Below are 20,465 nucleotides of genomic sequence, written 5' to 3' on the forward strand. Positions count from 1 at the left end.
GCCCCTTTGCCATCCCTACGAGTGAGTTATGACTATCGAACACACTGATAACAGAATTAGTTCTTATTTATAAACTTTGAAATCTGTGGGTATTCGATCTTCATTTCGATCGCCACAAAAATCATCTCAATCGAAACTCAAATGAGTGTGAGTTATGATTCATAAACTTTGAGCCTCGATTTGACCCTAAAATGTTTCGAATCTCCATATGCATATTAGACACTAATCTATGGGTATTCGATCATGATTTCAATTGCTACAAAAATCATCTCAATCGAAACTCAAACGAGTGTGAGTTATGACTGTTCAACCACATTGACGACGAACACACTGCTGTTAAAAACACATCTTCGATGCACAAAATTTAAGCCTCGATCTGACTTTTAAATGTTCGAATCTAGAAAAATATATTAGATACAATTATGTGGGTCTTCGAATCTTCTTTCCAACGTCGAAAAAAGCGTCTCAATTAGAGTGCAAACATGTGAGTTATGGTTGTCCAAACATACTAACGTCAGACAAATATGTGATTGTTGAAATTTAGAAGTATAACAACGATTGAGGGTAGTATGGTCTATAAAAAGGAAGTTTTAAATATTTTGTCTTTAATGGAATAAATTTTTTTCACTTATGGGTTGAAAAAAATTAGAGTGGACCTATTGGAATACAAATTTGATTTGAAGGACCTATTGCTAATTTAATAGAACTACATATCCTAACAAATATTGCTCCAAAAGCATCCTAGTCTATTTGGCATTGACACATCACCATGTGACATAGAGCGTAAATCTTTTGTTATTTTTTGGGACAAAATTACCCTTATTTCTTGGTCTAATTTTTTCCCTACAGATGCTACATCATGTGATGACATCACTGTCTTTTACGATTTCTTTTCTTGAATGAAAATTGAAAACGTTTTATCTCTCAAAATACATGTTAGATTTATAAAAAATTACTTATTCGGAATCAATATGTAAAACTCTTCCCAACAAGATCCATTGTCGATATGTTTTAATTACATTATTTTTGAAAACAAATGTAATTACACTATTTTCATTATCAGACTATAATTACATCGTTTTTGAATTACACATACTTATTGCATTGTTTTCAATTGTCACATATTGTTCTTAATTACATTAGTTTTTACATAATACAGAGTGTAATTGCCGTATTTTTTGCATTACACATACTGTAAGTACTTATTACATTGTTTTCCATTAACACAAAATTGCCAAGCATGCTGCAGGCCTAAGTTCTAGGTTAAGGGGCTGCAAAATAAAGTAGGAGAATAAGAGATATTCCAAGGGTCAAGTCACGATCCAGTGCTTTGCAAGGGTCAAATTAGTTGCTATTATGTCTCAAGTCTGAATGCACAACCCCTCACTCTCCACTAAATCAAATTAATTAATCAATCACAACACAAGAACAAGACAAAATAGATAGTGAACTGGTTTTGACATTCGATTTTGTGTGTTCGAATAAGAAAACTAGTGTTGTGTCTTTTGGAGGAGACGACGGTAGTTTAGATGGTGACATCACCGGATTAGGAGATGGGAGTCATGGGAGAGAGGGGTTGACACCTACGGAGAAGTTTCTGGAAAAGGTATTTCATATTTGTGCTTTCGGTAAAATAGAAATAAGAGAGAAAATATATATTTTTTTAATTCATGCTATGCTATGTAGGCATGTTGAGTCACCCTCCCATCTATACTGGGATGCTACTGGGACATTTAGATTTTTCGTTCCTAATTAACCCTGGAAAAATATGGTCTAGATTCTATGTTTCCTTTGACTGCGTCATGGTTTCGTAAACAGTAGACAAGACTTGTTTACTTGTCGCTTACTCTCTGGATTTTTATTATTTCTTGTCAATTACTCTTTTGACTTGAACTATTTCTTAGTTAAATCTTGTGAACCTCAAGTTTTTATTTTAGCCAAATTGGGTTTCTCCAAACCTCAACCACTATTAAATTAGTGGGTTTTGAGGATCTTCACCGCCGCTCAACACAAATAACAGAATTGTTTACCAAACACAGAGGCGAGGGGGATACCTGCTTGTTCTTAGGGTTTATTGACCCAAAATTTCTACCAAGTCTCTTAGATTTTTCTCTTCTTTTGTTCTATCAGTTGTTTACGGGTCAATCTTACTGTTAATGGACGACACAGATAATATAGAAATGGCAGAATCTGAGAAAGAGAGAATCCATGAAACAGAGGAGGAGGAGGAGAAAGGCGAAGAGGATGGGAACATTCATTTTCTTCCTTTTCTTCGAGACCTTAACCTCCTAATTACTTTGCTGTCCTTAATCAGCGAAGACACTTGTTCAACATCACAGGAGGAAGAACAGAGGAAAGTGACTGCAGATGATATACCAAGAATTCACAACAAGAGTCATATTAGTAGGCATCAAGAATTACAGCAACCGCAACGAAAACCGCGTTTCCAGACAACTATAAAGGATTTCAGGTGCCCTTCACCATCTATGTTTAATGTCTTTTCTTTCCTATTTTGTATTAGAAGATTAGTTTCTGGGTAAACAAGAATTTGATAGAAGCATATATATATACTCTATCCATTTTGGTTTCAGGCATGGCAAAAGAATGTAAAAGGAGGAGCTTTTCCTTTTCTTTTTCCCTTTCCCTTTGTTTGGGAAGTTGAAGACTTGAAGTTGAGAGACAGAGATTCGAACCATGAGCATGACATTGTTCTCTGTGATTTTAACCACTTGGGATAGGGGATAATACTTGAGTCTTCCAAAAGTGACCGCAAAATACTCTTATTTAATATGGAGTGTTGGATGTGAAATGAGTCCTACATGTATATTTTTAATTAATGACTATTTTAATGTCATATAAATTTAGAGATCTTTTGGGGTCACAAAATATGGGGATGCGACATTCTCCTGGGATAGGGAATCCGTTTCTTTTTTGTTTCTTTATACCATTCCTACCCTTTAACATTTTCTTCATATTATCGCAATAAGTTTGAGTCTTGATTTACTGCTATCCATGCTTATGAAAGACAAACAAGATGAAGAGAATTGCCAAATTCCCACATTAAGCTTCATGTTGGATTTGGGCTTTTATTTTGTATTTGTAAAATGTTACCAAATAAGATATTCCACGTATGATGCCACATAGATTTTTTGTTTTGAGTTTGTTCAGATGGGATATCATAAAAGATTTTTTTCGTCACCATAACTTTTTAAAGGATGAACAAAATACATTTTCATAGTTGAGACACGAGACATGAAATTGGAAGGAAAAAAAGAGAGTTTAATGATGAAAATGAAACCATTGGTATAGTTGATAGACAAAAAATTATATTTAACCAAAATAAAAATGATTTAAAGTCATTAGAGGGTGCATTTGACGCCCTAAACTTCAAAACTTTGACAATAAACCTTACATCTTAAACCCTAAACATAAAAAAGAATAATGCAATCCACCATTTATAGTATGCATGTACGAACATCGATAGCATAAGTTCATCCAGCAGCACCTACATATCCAGCTGCAGCTAAAATTGCATTGCTGGTCGCATACGGACCATTGTTTCTTGGACTGCATAAAATATTTGTAGGTAGAATGTGGTACTACATATGAATACAAACACAAACCCTGGGCGATATTTAGATAAGGACGCATGGATGAATATACTAATAACTATGCATATATACAGTTTGTGCTGTCTATAATTCTCCTATGAGGTTTTAAAATGATATCCTAACTTTTAATGTTCAAAACCTTCTTGAAAAAAATCGAAATAATATATTTGTATCTTGATCGGTGTTACGAACCCAAAAAAATATTTTTTTTGTTCCAAAAAAAATCAAATTTAACAAAAAAAGTCCATGATAATTATGGATCGTTGAATATAAAACAAAAAATATTTCACAGTTGCATTTGATTTTTGTTTTAAACAAAAAATATATCGTTAGGTTCGTAAAACCGATCAACACACATATATATCAAACTAAAAAATATACTATTGATGCGCTTGTGTGTATATATATGAGATGCATATTGCAAGCAGACAGGAAAAAGAAGAAAGAAAAAAACAAACATGCCATTATGCATATTGCGTTATTAACGTACATACAGATGTTTACACGTGATTTAATATAAAACTGTATATATATATATATACACAGAAGTGTACGCCTTACATGGGATAGAACCAACGTGAACTTGCCAAAGCATCCAATAATACTTCCAAAAGTTGTTCCAACTAACAACCGGATTGCATAAAGCCTTATAATATCATACTTTGTGTTTATAAATTATCATGCACCAAACGTTGAGTAGCATACACATCCCTATCCATAGCTTCTATGCAGTCATTGTCCATATCCATGGTTAATATAATCCTTAGCAAAGCAGGACCTAAGTTACAGTCTACATGGTTTAAATTCATGACTACAAGAGTTGCAGGAAAAACGAAGTGGGGATGAGAATCATATACAAGGTTAATGCCGGCATTAATCTCCTAGCAAACATAACAGACACAGAGAGAGAGAGAGAGGGGGGGGGAGTACAAATTCTCAGAAGACGGCCCAGTGCATTTCTTGCATTATTCCATTAACATGCTTATTAAAACAGCTTATGAGTGATGAGATGAAATCAGGGGAAACGTACATATGAAACCGGGAAAAGCAACATATAGAACACAGGCTTAAAAATGCCTCTAGATTCAGGTAAAAAATGAATAGTACCCAGTTACCTTCTCTCTATATGCTTGCCTACAAAAATAGCACACTTGTTCAATAAATACGATCGAACACCCATCTTCAGTCTGATATTTTGATTTCAACTCCTAAAATGTCTTTTACCATCTCGTAGGTCACAAATGCAAGTGCTATCGATGGGACAACCTGCAAAAGTAGCAGAAGAATCACACAATGTCCTCCGGACAAGAAATTTGTATAGAGGAAAAGAAAACAGTATGTATTTCTATTTGACACTATACTGACACACTCATAGAGAAGCAGAAAAAAGGGACAATCTCAAGCAACAAGGGAGAAGCTGATGATCAACTGATTCACCATTCTTTTTTTTTTTTTGGCATACAAAACCAATCAACAATGACCTTATTCAGTTCAATTAAAGTTAAGGTCCTCCTTAAACTACTATAAATCCCAAAAACTGGCTTTAGGAGGAGTCCAACACACCAACTACTGAACAGGTGAACCCTGGAATGAATGCAAAAATTTAAAAAGACCTTCCACTCTATACAGTTCTGTATTTGAAGACATCCATATCAATGGACCAATGATTGCTGGCCCATCAACTTAGTTGGACAAACTAACCCAAAAAATCACAAATCCCAGGTTAACAGTACCAATAGTCAAATACAAAATAACTGGGGCCAAAGTCTGCAACTCAGGAGCCAAATTCTTTAGGGCAGCTAGAACCATGATTGAACTTCAAAAGAATTTAGGCTACGGTTTATCAGGAAAATTATAAGAGGATCAAGTAAAGCAAACCATCCAACCAGCTCCATCTCTAATATAGAAAAATAATGAACCAATTGTTTGCCAGCCACACAAAGATGCATCACAATTTACAAAACGAGCATTTGGAGTTCAATCAACTATGGAGGCTAAGACTTGCATCAAGTATAGTTAAGTAAGCTTAGTTATTACTTATTACCCAATACTTAGTTTGGCTGGGTAAAGGACACTACGCACCTTCACAGAATTAGGTACCAAACCCTTGTACAATGCCCCGAAGCCCTCATGCCGAACAGTTTTCCTGAATGCATCAATCATGCCATTATATTCAAGTCGAGCTTTGCTCCTCCCTTCACCTGTGACAATGGATGCAGCATCTTTCCATCCCACCATCTGCATTCTTCGGCGAATCACATCAAGAGGGTAGGCAACAGTTTGGCCAAAAGTTCCGGCAGCAGCTCCACATGCAAGCCTTGTTACTACACTTAATTCCGAATCTCCAGCAAGTCCATTAGCTTTTACTAACCAATCTTTTAGAGATTCATACACAGCAAAGTTGAGACCCACATAAGGAATCTGCAAATAAATAAATCAAAAATAAAGTGCAAGGAATTATATCACATCACTGAGAGAATATTCTGGATGAAACAATCCAAAATTCCATCCCCCAAAAGCAGAATAAATCTCTCTCTCTCTCTCTCTCTCTCTCTCTCTCTCTCTCTCTCTCTCTCTCTCTCTCACTCTTCCCCCATAGCCCAAAAGAAGCGATTTTTTTAAAAACGTCTCACTTATCAATTGTATCCAGATTTCCTATGTCTCTTGTTAAGCACAAAGGAAAGTTATATACGAACTTCATACAAAACCCACTCAATTAGCTGCTCTTTTCTTAAAGAAGTACAGTGTATCCCTGCATAAGTTTATGCAATAAAGTAGAAAGGGAGTACCCTAAACCCTTGGGTCCTGATCAAAAGAAAAACTCATAACTTCAACTGTCCCAGCTTTACAAACAATAATGGAATGTAACTATAAAGATATATCTAAATGAATCAATTATATTTTAATGTTAACTGAAACCTCAGCCAGTCTAACTATATCTCAAGCTACTTATTTGTAAAGCTTCTTATTTTTAGAACTTGACCCTAAAAGTTATATAAAGCCATTTACACATTCAAGGGGAACCATAGTCGAGCATTCCATATTGAAAACTAATACAACTGACAACAAAAAATAAGTCAATGTTTAACCAAACAGATCTATACAAAAAGAATATAAAGACTGATGGCCATTTGATAATAGATCAATTGACAAAAGAAAACTTGGGAGGAAAAGTGCCAAAAAAATGAAAAGAGATTTTGTTAAACGAAGATATTAGAGGTTCAGTTGAAGGGATGCAAAACCACACATGTAACTGAGCGAGAGGGTAGAGTTGGGTATCATATGCCGGATCTTCATTAATCCGATCTATTTTCTTATTAACCAAGAGTTTGTTACCGTAAAACTAACCATTCAACTAATTAAGGCTGGCCCAAATGTTGGTTTTCCATAAATTTTCCCCACTGGTCAAAGTAATTCTGCATGGATAGAATTCAATTGTACAAGTTGGATATAACATACATGCTACGCTAAGAGTTTATATTTTTGTACTTGATAATACAATCAAACTACGACCGTATCGATTCTTCTTTTGTTTATAAAGACCAAGTGCATACATGCAATATAGGTCATAAACAGAGAGTCCAAATTAAGTGGAATTTGGAAATTTTGACTTACTACTCCAATGACAGAAGGAAGCCAGCCCTTGTACAAAGCCCGTGGACCTTCCTCCCGGAGAACAGTCGATAGAGCGTGGAACATTCCTCTGTACTGGAAAGGAGATTTCTCTGTCTGCAAATGAAATTATGAAAATAAATAGGCTTAAGGTGCAAGCTGTCAAACTTAAAAGCAAACCAGGGAGCTCAAACGAAATCCATTTAAGCTAAAACAATTAAAAAGAGGACTTCTAAGCTGATCTTATTGCAAGTTCCAGAAACTTGTACCAACCAAATAAATTTATCCCCAAGTTTGTGGATACATAATCTTCGGCTTAAATAATATGTTATGACGCAAGATACTAGTCTAGTACCCACTACCCAGTACAGAGTAAAGTCACCACATTAAATGAAATGAATTTTCCTTTAAATAACCAAAAACAGACGCACATACACAGAGTAGAGAGGACGTCCAGAAAAAAACAAAGTGTAAGTTCAGGAGGTTTATATTCAGAAAACACTTTTTCCCTTAATAGCTACATATACTCCAGACCAAAGAACAATGCAATAGTATGAAAGCTCCCCTAAATAGATTTTCAATAAAATCAATTTAGTACACAAGATAATACCTGCACCGTTAGCCTGCCTCGTACCATGTCCATAGGATAAGTTGCAGACATGGCAATTATTCCTGCACATGCTCCCGCTCCAAGTCGTAAAACAGGAGTAAGCTGAGCATCCTCTGCGGGAAGCAACAAGGAAAAAAAAGACTCTAAACAGCCTATATTTCCAATCAAGTCCCATCTATTTTGAGTTCTCATCCAGTCATGTCACAATTGGAATTTCAATTAACATTAATTTAGAAATACTAAAAAGAAACATTTCTTTTAATTTAAAAAAAAAATCCCAAGCTAAATGTTAGTCACTAACTCAAATTTCCACCAAGTTCAGATTGTCGCATATAGTGCAACAAAAGGATATCCGAAGGAGCTGATGCATTTTTGAACATGTATAAAAAATAAAATAAAAGGTCTAATAAGTGTGACACCATTCTGAATAAATTATCAGCTAACCTATAACAGAAATTTGTGAAGTACATGGAACCTATAAAATGGTCTCCATAGGCTATTCATGCTTTTATTTTTTACCATTTTCTTTTTCCCAAATAAGCTTCACAGTTCACAAGTCAAGGTACTCCACAAAAAAAAGTACCAATCCAACATTGATGATGATATTGAACCTACCATTGCCAGTTTGTTGCTGATACAGCAACAATATCGCCCTGATAAAAAAAAATCAGAGAAAACCAATCAGAAAGAAGAAAACAACAAATCTTTGGATACTACAGCACCTTTGTTAATCATGGATGACGGTCTCAATACTCAGGAATAATGTACAGAACAACCTAGCCTTAGAAACAATATGATATCAGATATGTGGATGCAGCCATCAGCTGGGAATAAAGCGCTTTTCTTCCCTAGACAGCACAGAAGAGAAAGGAAGGCTTTATGATGTTAATATATATTTGACTGCAATTGAGAACCATATTTCAAATGGCTGACATTGATCCAATGGAATCATTAGTTTATAATAATTCCCAGAAGTGTACATTAGAAGAGAAAGAAAGGTTTTATGATGCTCCAAAATGTTTGACTGCAATTCAGCACTCTATTTCAAATGACTGTTTTAAAAGCAATGTAATCACAAATATTTGAAGCCGGTCCCAAGCCCAGATAAAGGAGGAGGGTTGCGGCAGGTCGGTAGACAACGTAAAACTTTGTCAAACATATGAACATGAGTCAAAATGTCAAATTTGGTGGGGCACTCCCTACACGCGACACATTGCATCAGAAACCCGGTGCAGCGATAAATGAGCGAGGACTGACACGGGCGTACATAAATAGCAATATGATGAATCGGATCCCGGGTGTAGTGATAAATGAGCAAGGGCATGCTAGGATGTCCCTCGCAAGCGACCCATTGCATCGGCACCCGGATGCAGTGAGACATAGTCGAGGGTTCCTCCATTATGTACAGGTGGATGTAAAGAAGCAACTCCATGATTATAGGATTAAAATAAGGATCACTTACAGGTAGATAAATGAACTAGTTGACACCACGATTAGATGTAGGGTTAACATAATGTGTATCTATAGCGATTGAAAACATAGGTTATAAATTATTGTACATTGGAATGGATAGAAAAAAATGGTGTAAGTATAGTAATAGAGAGCGAACTAAAAGAGGATGTTTTAGAGATAAAAAGAAAAGGCGATAGGATTTTAATGACTAAATTGGTGTTCAGAAATGAGATGATTAATGTCATACGTGTTTACATCCCACAAATAGGATTAGATGAAAATACCAAGAAACAATTTTGGGAGGACCTAGATGAGATTGTTGAGGATATTCCAAGTACGGAGAAAATATTTTGAAGAGGATACTTAAACGGACATGTAGGGAAAGATAGTGAACACTTTGATAGTATACAAGGATGGTATGAGTTTGCGGATAGAAATGAAGATGGAGAAGCTATTTTAGAGTTTGCTGGTTGTATGACTCGTGTCTAGTACATGGTTTAAGAAGAGAGAATCACATTTAATTACCTTTAGAAGTGGGTATAACCGTATAACTATAGTTAGGTAGATTTTATTCTTATGCGAAAAATAAATAGAAGACTTTGTGAGTACTATAAAGTGATTTCGGGGGAGAGTCTAACCACGCAACATAGATTGGTAGTGGTGGACATATGCATTAAGAAATAGCCTAGAAGAAATAAAGTAGCATGGGAGTACAAAATTAGGTGGTGGAATCCAAAAGGAGATAAATATATAGCTTTTAGGGATAAAATAACTTAAGAATGAAAATTGGGGTTTTGTTAGGGAAACAAACTTCACGTGGGAAGAGATGACGGCTTCTATCAAAGTAGCAAAAGAAGTACTTTGTGAGTCGAAAGACCCTATATCTAAAGGGAAAGAAACATGGTGGTGCAATGAGAATGTTTAAAAAGCAATTAGGACTAAGAGAATATTATAGGAAGTTACATAATGGTAGAGACAAGGATAGTTATGAAACATACAAATTAGGCAGAAAAGAAGCTAAGAAGAGTATAGGAGAGACGTCATAAAGCATATACTGAGTTGATAAGAAGTCACTGAGAATTACGAGATAATGGAACTGATGCTACTAATTGAAACTGGAAATACAGAGACTATGACAGGAAAGTATGCAACTCCGACTTTCAAGGAGTCAGTGACCTCCCACTTTTTAGCACTTCACAAAAGACTTGGAAACTAGAAACCAAATTACTCCCACCCACTAAATTAGCACCTGAGATTTACACAAGGAGAATTTAGAATGAAAGTAACATAAAGGATGCTCAACTTAAAAATCAAAGCAAACATATATTTTACTCACTTCCAGTAATAGGACATGACATATCATCTAATTGTGTTGAGAAAGCCATTATTTACATACTAAAGACGGATAAATTGATTCAACATATGCTATATAGAAGTCATACTTAGATGCTTGCTCATAGCTGAAGAATTTGACTGCCGAGTTTGGGACGATTCGAGCACAATTTGTACCATTTCCTTTGAATAGCCCACGAAAACCCTCAGTTTTCCATATATATTTCAATCCTTGAACTGTTCCATTATATTTTATGCTGTGCGAATTTTGAACCTGCATTATGTAAGAGCTTATTAAGCAATAACCATTCAGTGGAAGTGAAAATTTCAAACAAACTTAACCAACCTGTAGCAATATCTTCAACCGTTCCAATGGAGCAACAGCAGTGCGTGACCTGCACTTATATGCAACCAATTAAGACATTGTAATTCAACATGGCAATCACATGAAAGTGATTAATACAAAATAAGATGAAGCCTAAAACTATTGGTAAATTCAATAAGAACAATAAGTTACAAATACTGAAGTAATTTCAAACTACAGATAACTTTTTTTCTAATATGCAAGATATGAACTTAGGACCTAGCAAAGCTATCCTTGCTGTTGAATAAGATGTGATATAAGAACTCAATAACTCATTGTTTGATTTTGATGAATAGATTACTCGATTCACTGTCATATGAGTTAACTACTTCTATCTAATGAAGACCTTCAAGACAGAACAGCCTAGAGATATACACTTTACACTTCGTTGTTTGTGGTGAACCAAGGTGTGATTGGTATTATTTTTTTCCCTGTAATCTCCATTCTCCAATCTGGTCATGCATAAGGTTGCATGTAGTATCAAAACTAGCTGTTGTTTCAAAGAGAAGTTGAATATAATTTCAGTGAAAGGAAACCATCAGAAAATTATCTTCTATAGGAGACTCAATGGCTTTAGTCACATTCCAAGGTATCTTATATCTCTTGTTTATTGATTTCAATAGAAGTGAAATCACAAAATTAGCTCGGATCCCAATTCCCAACCTCCAGTTAATCCTAAGATGTTCAAAATTTCATACCAAAATTAACTCATTCATCCCTAGGTAACAAAACACCCTATAATGTTGCTACTGTCCACGTATACCATTCATATAGCCCCAGAACAATCACTACTTTATTCATGAGCTGCATTTTTCACTCAAAATCATGCACGATGTTAAGTGCTGAACAAGTCTATCTTGTCAACCATAAAACACTTTTCCCAGCCAATATAGTTAATTGACTGGATACTCTAACACCTACTACAGCATCATCCTACATTAAAATCCTATACATTTCAGAAGCAAGACCAAAGAATACCATTGAAGTCATGACCTATAACTATACTACATAGCCTATAGACTATGACCACCACTTAAAAAATTAATGGACTTACGTCATTTAACAAGAAAACCAAGTAGTTTTGCTTCTTTTAAAAGAAGTGAGAGATGATAAAACACAAATGCTGATTTAGCACATGCCAATTAGATGAGAAAAATGTCATAAACAATACATAGATTTCCGGAGAAACAAGGACACAATGACTTGGTCAATTCTTTTCCAGCTCCTTCAGCAAGCTAACTTTCACATAGTCAGTACTCAGTAGTTATTAATCAATTTATGAACTAAGATCAAACCAGCTAAATCCAAAGACAAGATATATCAGGCCTAAAAATTTTGACTGAACAACTTTGGAGGAATTCAAATGCAAAATTAGCATTATACTCAATCGAACATTTATCTGACACAACGATACTGAGGGTCGGTTAAATTGATCCATATGAGAAACTAGTGAGAATCCACATGAATTATCCTTTCCCAATCTTTCATGCAAAAAGCTACCCTCTCCTAATAGCAAAATTAGTAGAGAATTACTCTTCTGTAAACAAATACTAGAGACTATTGGCTTGCTTTCTGACATTTGAAAGAAAAATAAAGCAAAAAAATCTAGCATGAAAAATAAAGACTGCTTCATCACTCCCACTGGATAAACTATCCACATTCAATATTATATTTTCTTCCTATCTTTCTTCAACAATAGATCGAATAACTAATATATGGCTATCATATACCCTGTTGAAAATAGTTTCTCAAAAAACAATTGTGGAAACAAACAAGCGATCATGATTGCTTTCTCTATTGCTCAATTTCTCAATTTCCAGTCTACGACTCTACTCCCGCATTTTCTTCGTAGACACACAAATATAAATCCAATTTTATCCGCATGCTTGCGAAAAAGAGATGAAAGTGCCAAAAACTCACACTCCTCCGGCGACTCCTCCGGCTACAAGAGACTTGCAGATACTAAGAACGGCATAGCTGGGGGCCTTAACTCCCTCCCTTGCAAGCTTTGCCTCCTCTGCCAGATTCACGATCGTCGAGACCGCCGATTCCCTCGCTTTTACATCCTCTGAAGCCATAAATTAATCGGAACAAAAAGTCTCTTGCAGGAAAGTAAGTAGCCGTCGGAGCAGCGGTGTGTAACTGGGACTCTGCTTCAATTATTTCGCCGATCTATCGAATCGGATCTCCGGTAATTAAAATAGAGAGAGTGTCTGCTCTCTCTGTAGACTGTAAGTGACGGCTATTTGGAACTGAAACTCAGGTTCCAACTACGCCGACGTGGGAGAAACGACGGCGTTTGTGTATTTATACGCGCTACATTCGACACAATCCCACTTAATCGAGTACATAAATAAATACTCGCACCTTTAGGTTCCCACGTGGGCGCAGACGAGGGTTTTAAGTGGGGTTTTTGGACCACCCGTTGTAGACAGGGGCGGAACCAGGCCGGCCGCCACACCTTAAAAAAAAGTTTAATAAGTCCAGAAGATGAATGATCCAATTAATAATGATGCTGTGGGATGAATCCTCTTCTCCAGTTCATCTATGAGTTATTGTGAAATCTAATGGAAGATGGAAGATGAATGATTAAATGATTATCTAATTATATATATTAAAAAATAAATTTATGGATACATTTTTATTTAAATTTTAATTTTTACAAGTTATATATGCATATATATATATATATATATATATATATATATATATATATATATAGAACCTCCAAACAAAATTCTGGAGCCCGCAACAACAAAATTTCGCCCCTCTTAATATTCTATGCTGGTTCCGGCCCTGATTGTAGAGTTGTCGCTTTGTGATGTAACGTAGCCATCCGACACAACTAAAGGGGCAAAAAAAGCAAAAAAGGGGTTTTTATTCGGACAAACATTTCATTTTCTTTATTAACTTGCATTGCAGTAGTTCAATTTGGGTTGGTATCGATCCGTTCATAAAAGAAAGCTCTCCGTTTGACCCTCACGTGGAGATAAAGCATTTGGTGATATTTTAAAAAATATATTATATACTCATATAAAATCAAAGAAGACTACTGCACCATAGACGAAAGAAAAAGTGTCAGTTAAATGCTGGTGTGGATCAAGTGCACCATAGATGACGGAAACCTAGCTAGAAGCGGAGATCCCCAATCACACCGTTCAAAGTTCGCCGGTCTCATACGTCATGATGGGGTCATTGGTTAGACGGGCCCACTCTTTGCCTGGCTCTAGGCTCTTACCACGTGTTATTTGTCCCCATTTCAACAAAAAGTTTGACAAATTCTCTATGTTAAACTATAAAATACGGCCTTACTATTTCCACCCATTTTTCTTCTTTCACCCCTTATCATATCATGACGTGACAATTATTAACCGACTTAAAAAAAAGATTTCACTTAGGTTTTTCTCTCTCCATTCGTCTTTCTCACTATATTTCCTTTTCTCCATTCCATTCTCTACCTCTCCATCTCACTTTCTCAAGATTACCTTGTGAGATTTGTCCTCTTTCTCACTCTCAAGATCGCACCATTCTCACAAGATTTTCTTCCTAGTTAAATTTTTTAAAAAAAAAAATTTCCATTACAGATTAAAGTTACACTTTTCTTCCTCCTAGATCCAACAATCCTGAAGGTGTTTTGCTTTGCGGTGGCTAAGGTGTTTGGCGAGGAAAATAGCACTATTTTAAAATTTTCATCAGAAATTATAATGAAAAAAAGGTATTCTTCCTCCTCAGTTCCCTTTTCATTCTCATATCCAAGTATCCAAACACTTCATTTTCTCAAGATCTTCTTCTTGTACAAGGACTGTCAGGGGAGCTCAAGCCACTACATCCTCCTCAATTCCCTTTTCACACTCAGGTCCAACACTTCTTTTTCTCAAGATCTTCTTCTTGTACAAGGATGTCAGGAGAGCTCCAGCCCCTATATCGTCGTCGACTTCGTGACTCGATTTGGTATAGAATGAGACTCTGGAGTTTATTTTGTACGAGGAGCTTGACATCGAGGTTTTTAATGACAAGAAGAGGAAAATTATATGTGATTATGTGAGGCGAAAATCATGGGACGGAGAGATCATGGAGTGAGATTGTTGGTCTTTGTGGGTGTGGAGAGAGAAGAAGGCGTTGTGAGAGATGGAGAGGAGTAAAGGACGAAATGAGAAGATGAGGATTTTTTCACTTTAGTTTATGCTGAAAAAAAAGTGTACTAGACCTAACCATCTGTCTCGGTAGAACCCCTATTGTGTATTTTCATTAGAGGGTTTAAATAGTAAAAATGAGGGTCTCAATAGCATTACCCTATAAGATATCATTTTTTGACAGTTTATAAATTTTCTGTTCAACAACCAATCAATCACTACATCTGTAAAACCCTAGATTTTAGAAGGGGTCAAAACCCTAGCATAGCCACAGCCACCCCAAAACAAATGCATTTGTACGAGCTTGGGCACCATCAACGGCAGCCGCAGGAGGGAGTGAACGACTAGGTAGTTCTCTCCTCTTTTCTTTTCAGTTTCCTCTCTCTATTTGGTTGTCGGTGAAGAGACGGAAATTTGGTAGGAGATGGGTTTGGCCATGAGAGAGAGCCACCTGATAATTTTTCATTACAAATAATTATGTTTGACTAGTATGTACAAAATCTTACCTTGGAATTTAAAGTCAAGGTGCAAATTTGAACTTAGCCTAAATTTGGTCAACCAAGCTCATATGTAAGAAAATTGACATCTGATACGAATCATTATCTCATGAAACTCAGTCATATTTGGCCAATATAATATACATTCGTTGGGTTGGATTTACATTGGTACCGAGGTAGGATCAAGATCATCAGTTGCAAGGTAGAGCTAATTACAATATTGTGCACATCAAATTGCATTACACACTTTACGAATTAAACTTCGGTTGGGGTATATGAAAGTAATTTGAAGTTTGGCCTTAATTTCTCAAAAGAGTTGGATTTTGCAAGACCTGAATAGGTATTTAAATTTTTGGGAGATTGGGTAGGTTTATTCAAGGCTGTCAGGTATTACATCGAAACTTTTAATAATCATCGGTGCGTCGAAATTTTTTTTTGGTGATCAAGGAGATCGGATTGACGTGGTAGACGCTTAGAAATTTGTCACTGCTATCGAGATAGGGGTTCTCACATTCTTGACCCCTAATGCCCGATATTTTATCACTTCGTATAGTTCTGTGAATTATTCCTTGCTTGACTATTCGTTGCTATTTTTTTGGTCGATTGTCTCGTGTTCCATTCTTGGAAATCATGATTGTTATCATTTCATCTTATCATTTCGTCTTATCGTTTCATCGATTTGCAATAGTGCACTCTTGCTAAAATAATCCTTTCGGCATATAGTTAGGAGTGCATTGATTTGAAAATTAGATCGTAGTAATTTTTCAAATAAAAAGTGTTTAGGTTTGATTAGGATTCTTTGTAGAGTATTGCATAATGTTTTTAGAAAATAAATATTTCTCTAAACTAGTTTTGAATCGTTTTAAGTGCATGGATAATTTATTAAAAATTCATGCATCATATTGTTGGATTGATTGATTGTTTGGATTGTTAGAGACTTGTCGGTGGTTGTTGTTGGTGATGTTGGTTAGCCTAGTGGGTCGTGTCGATGTTGATTGGCCTAGTGGGTCGTGTTGGCCCAGTGGGCCTTTGTTGTTGTTGGATGGCCTAGTGGGCCTTGTTTCTTGGATAGCCTAATGGGCTTTATTGCTATTTTTGGCCTAGTGGGCACCCTTGTGGTGGAAGTTGGATGAACGGTTGTTGTAGTATTGTTAACATATTTATGTGTATATGTGCATTAGTAGTAGTATGATTGTGTGTCATATTGGCATTGAGACCATTGTCTTTGTTTTCGACAGCTTCGGTAGATTGTATCCACACTTTTATTGCTCGCTTCTTTGTTAGGTTTTCCCAACTCCAAACTTCATTTCGATATTTGTTTCTTATGGTTCATTTCATTCGTTGTTGTTGTTTGCGCACTCAGATACCTGTCACATAGGTATTTGTGTTCTTTGTTGAGTACTTATCCCTAACTGGGCTTTATAGCTCATCCTCTCTCTTTTGTTTCCCAACTTTCAGGTGAGTTCGTTGAGGGTGATCAGTTTCGGCTGTGTGATCGTGGTGACATGGATACTAAGATACTGTAGGGTTATGGAATGTGTTTTTCTAAATTTTATCTTTTTCAGTTTTCGCATTAAATTATTCGTAGAGACATTTATCGTTTAAGCTTTCGCGCATTTAGTTTTAGAAAAGATGCATTTTAGCTTGTTTGACTATTTTTAGTTGCTTTGATGTTGCTTGGAATTGAATAAAAGATTTTTGAGATACTTTTCATGATTTTGAGATAGTTGAGGCTAGTTTAGAAATTTCGCACCCCCTCTGGGACGGGTCGTTATAGCATCAGTATCTCTACTATAAATCTCTAGGCATTAAAATATTGTTTTCAACTTATTGCATTATTTCTTATGTATATTATATGATATCAAGTAAGAATTAATTTTAGCTTATATATTAATTTTAGACAAAATAATTAATATTAATTAAAAGTAAAAGTATATTAGAAAAAAATAATTAATAATAAATTAAAAATATATCTTAATTTATCATAAACTAAAAGCAAATATTTTTAATGACTATATTTTAAAAGTAAATATTCTTAATGACTATATTGGAAAAGTATATATTCCCAACAATTATATTTAAAAAGCAAATATTTCCAATCGCTATATTTGAAAAGTAAATATTCCTACCGGCTATATTTTTAAATTTATAAATAGAGGCAATCGTATTTTGTTGCTTACAACAATTGCTTCCTTCATTCTTGCTCTCCAATTTCAACTTATTGCATTTGCTATCATCATTCTCACAATCAAATGGGTTCATTTCTTAAAAAATGGTTTCAATAATCTGTTTTCGACTCTTCATCCGATGAAGAATTAGAAGAGATGGTCATATTTGAAGCGGAGCAACAGAGGTTAGGATGAGAGCCTCAGCATCACGTACTCAATGATTGTAAATCAATTGTGGCTTTATTGAAGGTCACGAACGGCTGTTCAATGATTATTTTGCTGAGAATTCGGTTTACCTTTCTAATCGATTTAGAAGAAGATTTCGAATGCGACATGATTTATTACTTCGCATTCAGTCTGTCGTAGAAGCTCCTAAACCCTTTCTCAGTAAAATGCGGCTGGAAATTTGGGGTTTTCTTCACTTCAAAAGATTATGGCTGCATTCCAAATACTTGCATACAAAGTCTCCACCGACCTTTTGGATAAGTATGTGCAGATTGGGGAGAGCACATCAATATTGTCTATGAAGAATTTGTTAAAACAGTGATATTTATTTTTGGAAATGGATACTTGAGATCCCCAAATAGCGATAATATTGATAGATTATTAAGTGAAAGTCGTGGCTTTCATGGAATGCTAGGGAGTATCGACTGCATGCATTTGAAATGGAAGAATTGTCTGATCACTTGGATAGGACATTTCACTAACCATATTGATGAACCAACACTTATATTAGAAGTTGTCGCATTGCATGACCTCTAGATTTGGCATGCATTCTTTGGATTACCAGGTTCATACAATGACATCTATGTGTTGGATCGTTCATTTGTGTTTGCGTAATTACTTCAAGGACATTCTCTACTAGTGCGCTATTATGTCAACGTTCGGCATTACTTAATGGATTACTATCTTGTATCTTGCTGACAATATCTACCCATTGTGAGCTACTTTTGTGAAGACAATCTGTATACCACAACTAATAAGGCTAGACATTTCAAAAAGTTACAAGAATCTTGTTGAAAGGCTTGTCATTAAGCGAGATTTGCAATAGTATATGGGTCAACTCGATACTTCAAATGTTCAACACTTCATGATATAATATTGGCTTACATAATAATGCATAATATGATCGTTAAAGATGAACGAGATTTACGCATTCAACCCGACATTACATACATGTAGGTCAGGCTGAAAAAAGTCCTCCTATGCCAGTACTAGAGCACTTACAAACTCGTGAGTTTCAAGACTTTATTGACCAATACATCTGCATCCAAGACAAAGAAATACATATTCAACTTCAAACTGACCTTGTGGAGCATTTGTGGAACATTCATGACAATACTTAGTATGTTGTTGTAGGATTAGACTTCCGTATGCGTAAGTTTTTTATTTATATGTTATTAATTTAATATTTTCTATTTTTATTAATTTAGTATTTCATGTTATTAGTTTAATGTATTTTATTTTACCAATTGACTAGAAACTGAATATTGTAATAGTTTAATAGAAAATTATGATATAAAAAAAAGAGTTCAACAACCAACATAATATTTTATTATTTTATATTGTTTCAGATTCACTACGGTGTTGCTACACCTTATTGCATCGGCACCAATTGTTTGATTTTTTGTACTCGGGACAGATGCCAATGTAGATGTGTTTTGACTTCAATTTGTATGACTATTGTGGTATTATAGCAACAGATCAATGTTTATCAAGACCAATGCAAATGCTCTTAATTAATGTGTAAACATCGACGGTAAACTCAATTGGTTTAGTTACAAAAAAATTATTTATATGATAATCTTACCAATTATTTGTATATAATAAATATACGATAGTGCACAGACACAAGATTTTAATTTAAGGGGGCTTCATGGGGTTCAGGGTTAGCGTATTGAACTTTTTTTTGGATTATTTATTAATTATGCCTTCAAAAATATGAAAAAAAACACTAAAAATAAAAAACTTATAGAATACTGATAAGTATTAATTGAAATTGATTTACAAATATTTTTGATAATTTTTCATATTTTGATATCGTTTCATGATGACCTTATTTGGAATAATGTCAAAAATATATTTCTCATTGTACACAAGTAAACTATCATTTAACCATTGGTCACCAATTCAATTATTGACAATCTTCACGACAGAAAATGCTTTCTCTATAAAACCCATGTATATATGTTATATGTTCTAGTATCACTCATTTTTTTGAGTAGGAACACTACTTCTTTTTAGTTCCGAGAAATTATCGCTAAAGCGTACATCAATAACAAAAGTCTAAAGTGTTGAATTTTGATAAAAAATCTGGTGAAAAGAAAAAAAGAGAAATCTGGCATATGAGGAAAAGACAAAAGAGAAATATCTATTGTCGTGTGATATTTCTATCAAGGAGGATAGATATTCCTCGAGTCCATCCTTCATCTCTCATTAATTGAAGTCGCTATTTGGATATTCTAACAATTGTCATGACATTTACTACATCTTGGTCTTTCCTCTATAATGTCTGTGAAAGATTGTACAAGTTCTAATAGGTTAAATACTCGACCTTTTCATATGAAGTAGTGTCATCCTCTACTATTGCATCAAGCACATTCAACACAGATAAAAAAAAACTTACCAACTCAACAAAGTATCATAATGTGAACCCCAATGTATGTTACTATTCCAAATAATATTA

General features: G+C 35.0%; 2 protein-coding genes across 2 annotated transcripts; one reads left to right on the plus strand and one right to left on the minus strand.

Moving 5' to 3' along the window:
* The first annotated feature begins 1,901 nt into the window (after positions 1-1,901).
* LOC119984608 lies at positions 1,902-2,942 on the plus strand. Its single transcript, XM_038828639.1, has 2 exons — positions 1,902-2,470; positions 2,592-2,942. The coding sequence occupies exons 1-2, from the start codon at positions 2,157-2,159 to the stop codon at positions 2,608-2,610; spliced, it is 333 nt and encodes a 110-aa protein (XP_038684567.1). The 5' UTR covers positions 1,902-2,156; the 3' UTR covers positions 2,611-2,942.
* A 1,602-nt stretch (positions 2,943-4,544) lies between these two features.
* On the minus strand, positions 4,545-13,531 carry LOC119984413 (mitochondrial adenine nucleotide transporter ADNT1-like). The gene is made up of 8 exons (XM_038828339.1): positions 12,902-13,531; positions 10,964-11,012; positions 10,728-10,891; positions 8,449-8,486; positions 7,834-7,946; positions 7,227-7,340; positions 5,694-6,032; positions 4,545-4,877 (listed from the first exon to the last, which is right to left on the minus strand). The coding sequence occupies exons 1-8, from the start codon at positions 13,057-13,059 to the stop codon at positions 4,794-4,796; spliced, it is 1,059 nt and encodes a 352-aa protein (XP_038684267.1). The 5' UTR covers positions 13,060-13,531; the 3' UTR covers positions 4,545-4,793.
* Positions 13,532-20,465: the final 6,934 nt, after the last annotated feature.

The sequence above is a fragment of the Tripterygium wilfordii genome, chromosome 18 (genome assembly GCF_013401445.1).
Source record: "Tripterygium wilfordii isolate XIE 37 chromosome 18, ASM1340144v1, whole genome shotgun sequence".
Lineage (NCBI taxonomy): Eukaryota > Viridiplantae > Streptophyta > Magnoliopsida > Celastrales > Celastraceae > Tripterygium > Tripterygium wilfordii.